Raw genomic sequence first — 15,373 nt, 5'->3', positions numbered from 1 at the left:
ATTAATGGACTGAGTGGCTCAAATCATGTTATTTAACTCGATATGTCAAGACAAATTACATTTGTTCCCAGTTTTGAATAAGTCGGCATCCCTGTTACCCATAGCTTTTATTATGGCATGTTTTAGTCATTATTATTAAATTTATTTTTATTTTCTGTAGCCAAATAACCCCGTACAGCAATTTAAACTGTACTGACACATCCCAAATTTAGGTGTAAAAACGTCATATAAAATAAATTGAAAACAATTTTTTTTTTTTTAAATATTTTATGTCGCCTTTTTCACTGTTTGTGAATTGTTTTGTGTTGCAAAATAGTTTTAATGATTAAATGTGACAAATATCATGAAAAAGTGCACAAGTGGCAGGACTGCTTTTATGATAATCGCATATTATTTTCTGTATATGCAGCTTTTTGAAGCTCAAAAGGTCATTGTTTTTCAATGGAAAAGAGTGACCAAAATATCTTCTTTTTTGTTCCACAGAAGAAAGAAAGTCAACAGGTTTAGAGTGATAAGAACGAGTAAATGATGAACTAATTATTAACAACAGGGACGAAAACTAAAATCCTATAACTGCATAATTTATTCATGCTGTGATGCATGCTGGGAGCTCACGAACCCTGAACAAATCAGCACCATTCTTCCACACGAGCGTGTTTGTCAGACAGTGTCTGGAGGAGTGTGAGTTTGAGTAGATTCAGTGTAACTCCGGACAGAACATCCGGTCTTTTCCCCAGACCGAGTGGCTGTGAATTCTTCAGGAGTTTGTGGACTTCCTCTGCACCCTCTAGTGTTGGACTCACAGATTTGGTCTCATCTGTATTCACTGAATGCAGACGGTCCTCATTTTGACAAAACGGAAAGCACGACCTTTTCTAAACAAACACCTATAGACAAACACACATTGTGAGTGATTATAATGTTTCAGCTCATCGGTCTGTCAGTCCTCCACACTTCTGTGTTGCTGTTTGCCAATTTAAAATGGATGCAAAGCCAGTTCCTCCTCACAGGGTCGATGGCCCGGATCTCCGTTATGCGCCCACGGCGCTCAGACTGACATCTGGCCTTACGGTACGACGTTCATGATGGATGTCAGTTGAGTTTGGTGGGATTGAGACACTTCGTGTGAGTTGTGAAAGCCGAGCAGTTTGCTCTCCTGTGCACTCTTTCCTCTTGGAGTGGCCATCGAGCTATGTCACATTTTCAGCTTTCTCAGGTGAAGACTCATGCGGAGGCTCTCTGGATGAAGCGCTTCCATGCGGCTGCTGAGGAGAACCGAGGTCTGGTGGTGAGGGATGAGCTGGCTCAGACGTATGGAGACTCTCAGGCTTCCAGTCCAGAAGACCCGGTCCGCTCGGACCGATCCCGTGAGGACGGCGCTCCCGGCACACGGCCCAGAATCACTACTTGGGAAGCGGGATGGAATGTCACCAGTGCCATACAGGTGAGCACACACACACACACACACCTGCATCACATATCTGTCATTTGGAACTATAAAGATGAAGGAAATGCGAAAAAATATAATGATAAGTTCTAGGAAACAGTGCAAAGCTAATGTGCAGGTGATGCACACACACACACACACACACACACACACACACATCACGACACAAAATGAATTACTCTCGCTAGTGTCACTTATTTGCACATGCTGTCTGTGTTGTTTTAGCAGCTGATTCAGAAAATTAATTATGTAAATCAGATAACAGTGCAAACGCTGCCAAAATAAATGAAGCTTGTTGAGTTTTGACCAACACAATCTCCAGCATCCACACACCTCAATCACATCTGAACATATAACCGCTCATAACACTCATAACACTCATAACTCTCATCATTTGGTCATCAATCATGAGCAGAAAACATAAACATCAAACTCTGTTTACCACCTGTTCTCATGAGCCGTAATAACGCAGCATTAATTGTACCAGAAAAACAGTGCTTTTATAAAATTAATATGGAATATCTAAACATTTTTAAAACAAGGATTTACTTGTGAAACAATTATCTAAGATAATGAGGCCTAATTATTATGAATTACCAAATATGCAAATAGTTTCTTGTTTTAGGCATAAACCTCCAAACATTTGGTAAGATTCATTTAAAAAAAAAAAAAGAATTCCACTTTTTGACAGTGGGATAAGAAAAGTAGATCATAACTCTAAAAATTGCGGTGTTAAAAACAACCCAATTTCAGTTGAAAACAGACAAACCCAGCGGTTGGGTTAAATGTTTGCTCAACCTGCTGGTCAGTTTTATTTAACTCAACTATTGTTTAAAAATGACTGTATTGTTGTTGTTAAAATGAACCCAAAATATGTTGGAAATTGACAGGTATTAATATGTTTAATGAATAATAAACATTTATTAAATTGCTTATTAATAAATGTTCACCTTTGATCATTATTGTTTCCTCTAGTAATTATGTTTCTGATTTTTAATTTCCAACCTATTTTGAGTTCATTTTAAGTCAGTCATATAGTAATTTTTAAACAATAGTTGAGTTAAATAAAACTGACCAGCACGTTGGGTCAAACATTTACCCAGCCGCTGGGTTTGTCCATTTTTAGCCCAGCTTGGGATGTTTTTAACCCAGGATTTAAAGATATGGTGGTTAGTGTTGAAGACGCAGGTTTGGGAAGTGTCTGTTATGCTCCTAAATTAAAATGTTAAGTAAACAAATTTCTCCCCTCAGATGCTGCATGAATGATTGCAGGAATGTTTGTGTGCGTTTGAATATGCCTTATTTACTTTATAGCAGCATAAATCCTTGTTTATGTGAATGACACCCCATTACCTCATCTGTTCGCTCCCATTTGAGGCTGAGGGTAATTTTTTAGAGCTGTTAATGATCACACGGCTCGTTATTGCTGCTTGAGCTTGTTTAATTCATCCTTCTGCTTTACTTTATAGTGTAATGTGCCTCTCTCTCCCTCTTCACCCATCTGTCTCCCACGCACCTGTCTTACTCCCTTTCCTCTGACAAACCCTAGTGAGCTTCCTCGCTCTCTGCTGTCTACTTAGGCAGCGTCTTCTAAGGCAGCACACACTGCTATGATTCGGTACAGCCGTCAGAAGTGCGTTCATGAAGCCTGAAAGTGTTGTCCAGGTAGGCCGCTCACTAGCGCCTGGACTCCTCTTTCTCTCTCCTCCGTGTGTGTGGATGATCCGCTGTCGTCTGTTCACCAGAGATACAGTCATTAGGACCCTGAGAGGAAATGAATGCAGTGTTGTATCTTTATTCATTGTGTCTAACACAAAGCAATTTACAAACAATTACAGTCAAGATAAAATATCCGTCACTTAGCGCCTCTTTAGAGATGACTGTGACTTCATTAGTGGAGGGGTGTGTGAGAGGGTGTGATTTCATTACTCCCATCTGCTGTGCGGCTGTGACTGTGTGTTTCACACAGCTGTGTGTGTGTGTGTGTGCCTAGTCGTCTTTATATGAATTTGAGACTAGAACCAACCCTGTCTGTGTTCAGAGGTTGCTCGTTCATTGCTTAATGGAGTTCTCAGTTATGGTTCATTCAAGACTCAACTTTGCCTCTCGTTTATCATAAAATGGTTTCCCTGCCTTCAGCCTGAGAAACTGATAGACTCCAGCCTCCCTGCGACCCTACAGAGGAGAAGTGTTTGGAGAATGGATGGATGGTGTTTGATCCAACCCTAACCCTCAGTATAGTGTTGGTAGCACATTCTGATAGATTGAGCATTACTGTTTCATCCAACCCAATCTTGAGAAAATATAACTGTTTTAAGAGCAGTGTTGGGGAAAGTAATGCGTTACAATATTGAGTTACTCCCTAAAAAAGTAACGAATTGCATTACGTTACTTTTGCATTACTCTTTCGAGGCTCGAGGCTGTCTACACTGGATGCGACAAAGCAACCGTTGCAAATCCATTTCCAGCAGTAGCGCTAGAAGTACGTCAAAAATAGAGCGGGGCATCATTTTAGAGTCGGGAATTTGTCCTGTCGCACCACATCCGGTGTAGACAGCATCGATGATTATAATGGATTCTGTTTGCTTTTGTCGCTTCGCACCGCTCGCGTCTGGTGTAGACACGGTGTAACTCTCAGTGAGGTCAGCTGATCGTACGAAATTATACGAATGATATTATATGAATTAATATGAGTTCACCATTAATTCACCAAAAAAAGTTACAAACTGTAATGACAATGAGCTGGTTTGATCTCATCAAGTAACAGCAATAGTAGGCGAAATTGGGGTAAGATGAGCCAGTGGGTGAGTTGAGCCTGTATCTTGGCAACCATACCCTTTTATTGTCATGTGACCGTATATTTTGGAACCACCCATAATTTCTGCTTGACTGTGAAAAGGAGAAGCACATCAGAAGAGTGGAAGGAACAACCATGCCAAGAAACTTGTGACTAAAATGTTTATTAGTTTCAGTGACATTCATTCATTCATTCATTCATTCATTCATTCTAATTTATTTTTCATTTAATTTTACTCTGTTTTTTAGAAGTTTACAACTTTGCAAACTTTGTTTAAGGTTCAGTTAGATGGGGTCTACACCCTGATGGGGTAAATTGAGCCACAGGAACACTCTTTTTATAAGAAGCCAAATTTTAGAGTCTTTTGTCATTGATGCATTCTAATCATTTAAAATGATAAGAAACATCCTGAAATTACTTTAGATACTTTCGTATCTATTTTACATTTTCGCTTATCTTGAGAACCACATAAGTAAAAAAATGGCTCATCTTACCCCGCTCTCCCCTAATACTCATGCTTAACTTAATATAGGCGACTCTTGACTTACAGTAAAGGCCCCCGATATACTTCAAGCGAAATCGAAGAATGAACTGGTGTGACGTCGTTTTAAACAAAATCATGCCAAAACGAAGTTCATTTGGAGTCTCAGGGAAAGTTCGCTCTGGTTGGTTAACACCATTTGTCCGTGACAATGATGCAACTGGTAGGTGTTTTTAATAATTTTGTTTTATTATTGAGAGTTAAGTATGTTGCACATATTTACATATTCATCTTCGCTCTCAGCAGTGTGGGTGCTGTTAGTGTTTGTTTATATTGAGATTTCGAACTTTGATTGCAGACTTTCTCATCTGAACACATTGTTTGAAATTCTACTGGAGACATGTGGGATTATCAGGGTCTGAGAAGCAGGAGACTTCGGTTAATCTCATCTAGATGTATCGTTTGAGCTATATACTTGAGCAGGTCTTCATGCGTGCCTCTGTTTCCTCAGGGTATGTTTGTGCTGGGTCTGCCCTACGCCCTTCTGCGGAGCGGGTACGTGGGTCTGCTGCTGCTGGTGTCAGCCGCGCTCATCTGCAGCTACACCGGAAAGATCCTGGTGTCCTGCCTGTACGAAGAGGACGAGACAGGCCACTCGGTCCGCGTCAGACACACCTACGAGGACGTCGCTAACGCCTGCTGCAGACGCATCTGCCCTTACATCGGGGGCAAGGTTGTGAACGCCACACAGGTAGTGGAACTGGTGATGACCTGCATCCTATACTTGATTGTCAGCAGCAACCTGATGTGTCACAGCCTGTTCTTCCTGCCTCTGACCCCGGCGACCTGCTCCACCATCACCTTCCTCATCCTGGTGCCCTGCATGCTGATCCGTGACCTGAGAGTGGTGTCGCGCCTGAGCCTCTTCTGCTCACTGGCTCAGTTCCTCATCACCTTCATCGTGATTGGCTACTGTCTCCGTCAGTCGCCGCAGTGGGCCAGTAGGAGACTGAGTGCCGTGAAGGTGGACTTTGATGGCTTCCAGGTTGCGGTGGGGGTGATTATCTTTAGCTACACATCACAGATCTATCTGCCCACGTTGGAGGAGAGCATGACAGACAGGTTGGACTTCGACAGCATGATGAACTGGACTCACGCTCTGGCCTGTGTGCTGAAGACAGCGTTCTCCGTGACGGCCTTCCTCACGTGGGGAGAGGACACCAAAGAGGTGCACGTGACTGTAGTTGCACTTATTATTACCAGCTTACAACTACATACAGCATAACTTTTTATTTTTTTATTTCAGGTGATAACAGATAACCTGCCCACAGCGTTGCGTGTCGTGGTGAACCTGTGTCTGTTGGCGAAGGCTCTGCTCTCGTACCCTCTGCCGTTCTACGCCGCGGCAGAGATCCTGCAGACCGGCGTCCTGAAGCTGGACTCATCCGCAGACGGGGCGGAGCGGTGGACGCTGCTCCTGCGCGGCTCTCTCCTCCTCCTCACCCTCATCATGGCGCTGTACGTGCCTCATTTCTCTCTCCTCATGGGCCTGACGGGCAGCGTGACCGGGGCAGCCATGACGCTCCTGCTCCCGGCGCTTTTCCACCTGCAGCTGAAATGGACTGAGCTGGACATGAGCCGGAGGCTGGCGGACCTGCTGATTTTACTGCTGGGCTGTTTCTGCAGCGTCTCTGGGGTTATATGCTCCATCAAAGGAATGGTGACAGCCTTCGAGGACAAATAGATGACACGTAATCCTGTGTGTCTGTAGTTACGTTTGCTCTGGTTGTTAATAAAGTTAAACGGAGCCGAGTCTGGAGGTTAATGAGCCTGCTTTGCTTCCTTCCACAAATCTGACTGTGAAATGTTATCTGTTGTCATAATTCACCATGTTCATTGCTCAGGCACTTACCAGGCCAATCATGCATGAAAAGCACACGAGATCCTGTTCTACAGTGTGTTTATTATTCCCTCGTTGTCTCTGGAGCGCAGTAAACAACTTCTGACAGTCAGTTAACTTTATGTAAAAAAACAAATCATAAGCATACTGCTAGCAACTAATAGGCTATTAAATTATGAGCTTCTGGAACACTTTTTCACAGCTGCCTCCGTTTGTGTGTTTCTATCTCTGCGTTGATGAGAATATCATAATGAAACAAGGTCAAACAGTCAGATCAAGTGTTTATCTGTGATCAGTTCTGAATGAAAGCAATGCTTATGTAACTGTATAGCCACTGGTGAATGTTGCCATGACATTAGAAGGTTGTTTTAGCAAAAATATATATAAAAGCTTACAACACAGAAAGCCAAACTCTGCAGCATGAACTTTCCTAATTTAAAGTCTGGCCTTTTTCCTGTCACATGCTTTGGTCAGTACAGTTTTTCAGGTTTATAGATGAAAAGTGTGTCATTTTTTAAGTCTAGTGCAAACGGAACATGGCCCGTTCCCACAGGTGATCAGGGATCCTGGGAATCTTCTCCTGGGGTTTTTCAGAGTCAGTATAAGAGTCTCTTTAAGTTATTGTAACTGTGACCTCAATCGTCTACCGCCTATAAACTGTTAGTGTCTGAAGGACCGTTCCACAGGTGCAATAATTGTTTATGGTTCATTGAACAAGCATGAAAAACATTGTTGTTTTGTAGTCTGGACACACAGGGTCATCTGATGACTTTCCCAAAGATAAAAGTAGAAAACAACTACAGCTCGCACACATCACTGGCTGAAGATAAACGATGACAGTGCAAGATCATCTTTGATGAATGATGAACACAAGATAATAAAAACTTTTATTTTATACTAGCATTTGAGTGGAGTTCACGTGAGGTCACTGTCGGCCGGAGTGACTGCGGTTAGTGGCAGCACTGGTTTTCAGCGTGAATATCACAAAAAAACACACAAAACGGAAAAGAGCTTTGTGATTGACTGTACAAATCGATTTGACAAGAAATCTGAGGTATATTTTTACAGCCGAAAGCAACAGAAAAGAGAAGCAAATGGATCACAGACACAACTGGACTCCAGGCAGAGAAACGTGGATTTGCAGTTATTATTTTGGGTCAATATGTTGAATTTTGAGGTAAAATCTTACCCTATATATTATATTGACAACTCATCAATTAAATATTTACCATCTTATATTCTGCATAATTGGGTGTTTTTAAATAAACACTGACACAAACTATACAAGTTTTAGGGCTGGATGACATATGTAACACCTATATTGTATTTATATAAAGTCTTCACAGGCAGATTTGCTTTATGTATTTCCCCGGCGTCAAAATCAGGCACATATAAATGTCTGGAAACACGAGTCCTGGCTGCATGTCAATATCCATGGATCACTGGATATTGGTAAGTTGTAACAAAAACACTATCGAGTCCAACCTTTACTTTGTTTGTTTTACTCATGTTTTACTTGCGTTTTCACAGTTTCCCCTATTAAATCCAGTCATGCAGCGGCTCTTTTGCCACTCAGTCCGGCTGAGGGAGCGTGTCCCGGCAGGAAAGTGACGTTAATGCCCTCTATTACTAGTTATCTAGCTATGAGAAAGGCCACTGCATTCCTAACACTTTGAAAAATATTTTAGGTATTATGAACACATAATGAACATTTTGCAGTGTTTTTAAATGTTATTTTATACGTTTACAATTGTTCACAAGTTCATAAAGCTTCTCATGTTGTTTGTGGTTTAATACCATGCCAGCTTATGGCATGAAAAGGATTAAAACATTAAAACTCATAGTAATTGTAACCCCTTGTGATGGTTATTGTCGGTAGATGAACTACTTTTGTAAATGTAACACGGGATGGGGCCCTGGATCTGGTTTAAAAATATATAATGATAAAAATAATAACTCGGATGTTACATTTCTTCTATCACTATTTGTTTTAAGCACAGTTTGTAAACACTGTTAGTGATGGGTAACTTCAGATACTAAGAATGTGACCTTTTAATTAACTACTAAATTCAATTAACACAGATAAATGGGGATTGGAGAAATGATAACAATGCCAATATGAACCCTCAGTTTAACAAAATGGCAATGTCAATAAATCAAGTAGGCCCGCACACACACACACACACACACACACACACACACACACACACCCTACCTCTCATTCACTCGCGGTCTTAAACAAATAAAACGAATCGTGGCAGGCCTGCTGTGGCTAGAGAGCGTGGTGGCCAAGAAAAGAATGAAAACAACTGACCGCTTCACTTTAAAAGCAAACAAAAAGTGAAATAGTTTAACTGCAGGTGCAGCCACTGAGAAACATGGACATTTTTAATCACAGGACTAAATAAACTATTGCACTCCCACTGTGGATCAAGCGTGTTTTGAATGCGCTCAACAACTAACCAGAAACGTCTAAGGAGCAAAGACGCCATGTCCACAACCCAATGAATAGCCAATGAAACAGTCTCTAGTGTTGAATATTTCTTAACATCCTTGCCTGCGGTCATACATGAGCATCTGTTAGTCTCTGTTCTGCTCTAGAATAAGTGCTGCTTCGGTTTCTGAGCTCAAAATAAATCATGAATTTGTAAGTCTGTACCGCCTGTGAACCTCCGAATGTGACTCATCAAGTCAAAATATGACACTGTTGCCTATTACTTTACTATGGAGCACAATATTTTTTTTTTTCCACATGTCATGTGCGAGGCTCCGTACTTTACAGTATACTCCAGATATCATCTATCACCTTTGTTTGTTCAGAGTCACAGAAGGTCACCAGAGCCGATCTCATTCACGTTTGCATCATGACTGATATCCAGCCATGCGAGCACCAGTGGTGAATGTCAAACCCGTCGTGATGTGAATATGTGAAAGTGTGAATGAGATTTGAGTCCTACACCAGAGGGGACGATTAACAGCGAATATATTTGTCATCACTTTTATTTTTGTGGGTGTTTTTAAAGTTTGACAGACTCAGTCTCATGTTTGATCATTCAAACCTTTGTTCCAGCACTGATGAAATCCTCATGTCTGTTTGCTGTGGAAGGAGTCGCTACAAAACACACATACACACATCATAAGACACTCCCCCTGTCTGCCATTGGTCATCAAACAGACAGTTAAGTGATGAAACCTACAGGTATTAAGTTTCTCCCAGCAGTGAAGACTTCTGTGCAGTATCAGCAGCACTGGTCAAAAAGCAGAAAAGGGATCTTTAACAGCTGCTACGGATGGTTCCTCTGGCTCAGGGACTCCAACATGAAATCTGTATGCGCTTTAAAGCCATATCAGTCTAAACTTCTGATATATGGTTTCTGAGCGCACAGAAAGCTGTCTGTCAGACGGAGCGTTGTGTGAGTATTAAACTAAGTTCTCTTTCACGCCTTATTGTGCTTAAACTGTCAAATACACACAAGGTTATGTCAAAAAGTCTGTGAATGTAAACAGCAGGGAAAGAAATCACATGTGTATATTAGATCTGTGCATTAAAGTGACAGCAGTGTAATATACAGTACCTACTGCTGTTAACATGAATCAAACAACAAAAGAAAAACAGAAAATCACTCACTGCTCTTGACTGAATAACATTAGTAGCTTTAATAAGAATACATGAATGCTGCTGTTAAATGCTCTGGCGAGGAGATGAACATGGCGGACTGTGTACAGCTCATTCAGGGGAGGAGCTAAACTAATAGCTTAGATTCCATCAGCAGTTGTGGGCGGGGCTTGTGCCATGTGACGTCATTTTGCATAGAAATGAGACACTGCTTGTGATTTATGGGGATTAAAAAAGAAAGGAGTGGGTGGATTTTTACCATAGTGTGGTTGTGTACACTCACTGCTGACACACATTTATGTTCAAACACCCTGTAAAAGTGGATTTTGCATAATAGGTGCCCTTTAAATAAAATGCTGCAGTCAGTGTTGTTAACACTGCGGTTAAGCAGACAGCTGCATTAACAGCAAGTCAATGAGGGCTAGCTTTCAACTGAACCATGCACATGCATTTTAAACACTTACATTATGTTCTTGCGTATTTAATTCAACTGCTCAGGTCATGTCAATTTATGACCCATTTAAGGCGAGGTCAAAATTACACTTTAAAACCAATCAGAGCTATAGAAATTAATCAAGTAATATTTTATTGTCATTTGATTGTCAGCCTCTGCTTTTCCGCAACAGATTAAAGCTGCCTCGTATATAATGCACCATAACTTTAAACTAATAAAGGAGGATTACAGCAGTTTACTGGTGTTATGATTGGTGGTGGCAGTCTTCAGCCCTTCCTCAATCTTTTTAACACACAGCCCACCTCAGATTCATTTTAATAAATGTACAAGTCATAAAAAAGATAAAAGTCTATCTTTACCTAAAGTCTGATTTGGGCAACAGGGCCGTGGAACTTGTGTGACCGCACCGGACCCGCGCTTTATGCCCAGTTCAGACTGATTTTGCCACGATCTGCTTGACGTAGAGCGTCGCGAGGATTCGTAAACGACAATGGGCATCGGGACGCAAGATTCGATCGTTTCAGTTCGTGTAGTGTGTCTTAGTGGACGACAACTGATGCTGCGTCTGCGATGCTTCACGACAGAATAGGTGTGTTCGACATCGGCTGGATGTAACCGATCGGCGAGAGTATCCGCGTGCAGGCGGGGAGGAGCTGAAAACAGAGACGTGAAGTTGGACACTTTCTGCTTCTCGTAGTGACGCTTACGCTGCGTTAGCATACTTTATCACAGCTGAAGTGAAATAATGCAATATCTGACTAATACACTGATGTTTCAGAGACATTTTCATTCAATACTTTATGTCCTGCTTACAGATTCTGTTTTTACAGAGTGCTGAAATACAGAGAATGAAGTTCAATATAAGCATATAAAAACTAATGTAGTGGGGTCTAAGTTTTTAATCAGTATTATTTTGATAAACATGACACAACATAACATCGCGACTACATGAAAAGAGCTTTAACTGTTATAAAAATACAGATTTGTGAGCATTAGTTGAACTGAAGGCGTGAGAATAAACATGAAACACACGTGATCGTTGTCATGCGGTGAATCTGGTGTTGTGTAATATTCAGTTCCTGTGAAAAACTGTTCCAGTGGGTGGAGTATATGTGAATATTCATGATATTTCCCCTGTTGTGGGCGTGGCCTTGAGACAACGCGCAGACGAATAGAACTGAAAATATCAGTGCTCAAATCGAGCTCGTTTAATGGATTATTTTGAAATGGTAATGAAGATTCAGTGTTAAGAATTAACTGCAACAGTTGACATTTTCGAAACTATGAATATATTGTGTAATATGATAAATCGTCTGTGCTGTTTTGCCTGATTGATTACAGACACAGCAAACAATCAGCGAATAACCCATGCTCGTCTAGGCTAGTACAGATTATTACTATTTGATGTCTTTTTCTTTTATATTTGTATTTTTTATTTCATTTGTGAGGTTTTCGATTTAATTTGAATATTTTGGTTAGTAGCCTGTATACCTTTTTGCCATTCGGTGACAGCAGAGTGTGAACAACAATGCCTGAAATAAACATCTGTGCCCTAATAACATGTATATAAGCTAGCCTGCTGTAACTCTCAGTTTATGTTATAGTCAGTGTTTTCCAGCCTCCACAGCCACGTCAGTAAGACTCAAACTTCCTTTATCAACACCAAACTACACATTTCTCCTGTTTTCTCATATTATACTGGATATTATGCAAAATTTTAATTAAAGTAACACAATTTCACATTTACTTGTATCTGTCACAAATTTTTATTTTTTTTTATTTTTTTTTAAAGCTTTAACAAAGCAACATCAAAATCTTTCCACACCTATTTGGGAATCATTAGTCTCCAAGTACTGATCGATTATAATCGATTAAAGGTATAGTGCATCCAAAAATTAATCTTGTCATCATTTACTCACCCGTTCAAAACCAGTATATTTTCTTTTCTTCTGTGAAGAAGATATTCTGAAGAACATTGGGAACCAGTAGAGCTAGTTTTGGTGCCCAGTGACTTCCATTGTATGAAAAATACACTGATATGTTTTTCAAAATATGTCCCACAAAAAAATTAGTCATACAACTTTGAAATAAGATGAGGGCATCAGAATTTATATTTTTATTGAACAAAAGAGCACATCCTGTTTTCATTAACAAAAACAGGTTGTATTTAGTTAAGAGTAAAATACCGTTTAGAGAAATAACTACTACTAATAAATATAATATTACTAAATATTTCTTACACACACACACACACACACACATATATATATTTATATAAAACACACATCATGTCTGTTCTTTGACCATACGTTGCACTGAAAAACAACCTACTTTCATGTCATGTTTTATAATGATAAGTGAAATCATCCAAAATTTAATAATCCATAATGTTGTGTTAATCGTGTTTAAGATTTGAAAATATTATTCAAAAGTATTTCTTCTCATTTTACAATACATACAATTATACCATTTCTGATCTTCAACATTGTAGGGCAGGGATTCCCAAACATTTTTCTCAGCCAAACTCTGTTGAACTAAAATATTTACTTGAAGTCCTCATGAGATTAATAAAGTCAATATTACAATTCAACAACACACTTTCATGTTCACTGCTCTCTGATGTTGGTTAATGTGATGTGCATGTAAACAAATTAAATATGTCATATTTTTTAGTGTTTTATTTGGATTGTTTTTACAGTTGTGTGCTTTTCATCAACTCTAAGTTAAGTGAATGTCTGAGATGATTAAAACAGGGTCTTGGCACTCAGTGAGAACAGCAGATCACACACTGCCAGAGCTACAGTGACTTCAGCACTCACATCAGTCTGAGACAGACACTTTACATGATGATGATGATATGCATCACAAAAGCAAAATGAAGCTTCTGAAAAATAATAGAATAATATTCTTGAGGTGACTGCTGGCCTATATAAGAAAGACTGGGCCATCAGAACAATGCTTTAAAGGTTTATGAACTGTATTATATAATAAAGTACAAATTGCAATGTTTATGATGACTGAAAGATTAATAAAACATTCTCCTCAGGTATGTAGTTTATGTAGTTAACAGAAACACTGGCTATATGCGAAATAAACAAGAAATTAAGGATGACTCACAACAGGCTAGCTTATAAACATTTTAACAATAAACTGTACTATCCCAGATGAGAATATGTTATTCGCTCATTGTTTGCTCTGCTGTGTCCTTATACCGAAATCCGAATGTCTGTAATCAATCAGGCAAAACAGCACAGACGATTTATCATATTACACAATATATTCATAGTTTCGAAAATGTCAACTGTTGCAGTTAATTCTTAACACTGAATCTTCATTACCGTTTCGAAATAATCCATTAAACGAGTTCGATTTGAGCACTAATATTTTCAGTTCTATTCGTCTCAAGGCCACGCCCACAACAGGGGAAATATCATGAATATTCACGTATACTCAACCCACTGGAACAGTTTTTCACAGGAACCGAATATTACACAACACCGGCATGCACTGCTTCAAGTCAGCCGCCGATCGGTCTGTGCGGCGCTGAACAAGCCTAATGACTAGCATGTTTAATTTTTTCCGTCACATGTGTGACACTGGCCAATAGAAGCACAGAAGCGCCTTCCTACCTGCTTTCAAACATGCAGAAACGAAAGAGAGATAATGGTATTGTTCCTGCTAAGTGGAATTTAAAATGGAGGAAATGTTTGTGGATATGGCAGCAATACTCCTGTGTTTATGATGTTTCCTAAAGGGACTAAGTTACCGCGACAGAGTGAAAAAAGGTAAATAAAACACGTTACCTCAGTTCTCTTTGGAGGAAATCCAAATATCCATGCAATCCAGTTGTGTGTCCACTCTTGGGCTTTTCTAAAGACAAGACAGAGCAAAACACGCTGCTAGCCATTGTTTGTTTACGCTCACGGCACTTTCTGTCAGATAGTCCCGCCTTTCCGCACACGAATGGTTGGGTAGCAACGTGTGGTCTGACATGTTTCTTGTCCACGACACGACAAGACTTTAGGAGTCAAAATCGTATAATTTGACACAATGACTATCGTAACCGACAAAGATATCATGTAGTCTGAACCTGGCATTACACCGTGTCCTAACCAGGCCACGACGCACAATAAAAGGTAGGCTATCTTTTCCATGTTAAACTGAGTTTTTGTCCTAACTAGCCGCGACAGCGACACGCGATGATTCCATTTTAGAAATGGTTTCTATTTTTCTGTGACGTCGCGGCTGGAACAAGAACACAAAGTATGGCAATGATACTCTCAGGTACTGTTATGAGCTTTATTTAATGTTAAAAGCATCTAATGTGAGTTTGAATATCATTTTGTGTGTCTTTCATAGCCGCAACAATAAACAATTTACCTCAGATTTTCAAAATAACTGAAAGAAATCAAGAACGTTCAAACTGTCAACTCATTGTGAACAGATAAGTGTATTCTATGACAAAGATTGTTTCAGTAACTCAGGATATATTTTTAATAATGTTCAATTTGGTGTAATATTCATGACCAATTAGTACGTATTTTATGAGGTGCCTATTTCGTACGAATTTGTACGACGTCACTCGTAGGAATTCATGCGATTTGTCTAAACCCCAGTGACGGGTAGATTTAGGGGCGGGGTTAGGGGTAGGTCATTCGTACAAATTCATATGAATTTG

The 15,373-nt window shown here is 39.9% G+C and overlaps 1 protein-coding gene across 1 annotated transcript; it reads left to right on the top strand.

The window, feature by feature from the left end:
• The first annotated feature begins 48 nt into the window (after positions 1 to 48).
• Positions 49 to 6,585, top strand: si:dkey-126h10.1 (vesicular inhibitory amino acid transporter). Its single transcript, XM_051876508.1, has 3 exons — positions 49 to 1,444; positions 5,237 to 5,953; positions 6,032 to 6,585. Exons 1-3 carry the CDS (start codon positions 1,193 to 1,195, stop codon positions 6,467 to 6,469), a joined length of 1,407 nt encoding a protein of 468 aa, XP_051732468.1. The 5' UTR covers positions 49 to 1,192; the 3' UTR covers positions 6,470 to 6,585.
• The last annotated feature ends 8,788 nt before the right edge of the window (positions 6,586 to 15,373 follow it).

Source organism: Ctenopharyngodon idella, chromosome 20 (genome assembly GCF_019924925.1).
Source record: "Ctenopharyngodon idella isolate HZGC_01 chromosome 20, HZGC01, whole genome shotgun sequence".
In the NCBI taxonomy this organism is placed as follows: domain Eukaryota; kingdom Metazoa; phylum Chordata; class Actinopteri; order Cypriniformes; family Xenocyprididae; genus Ctenopharyngodon; species Ctenopharyngodon idella.
The sequence above is the reverse complement of the archived record's forward strand: the minus strand, read 5'-3'. Positions and strand labels throughout refer to the sequence as shown.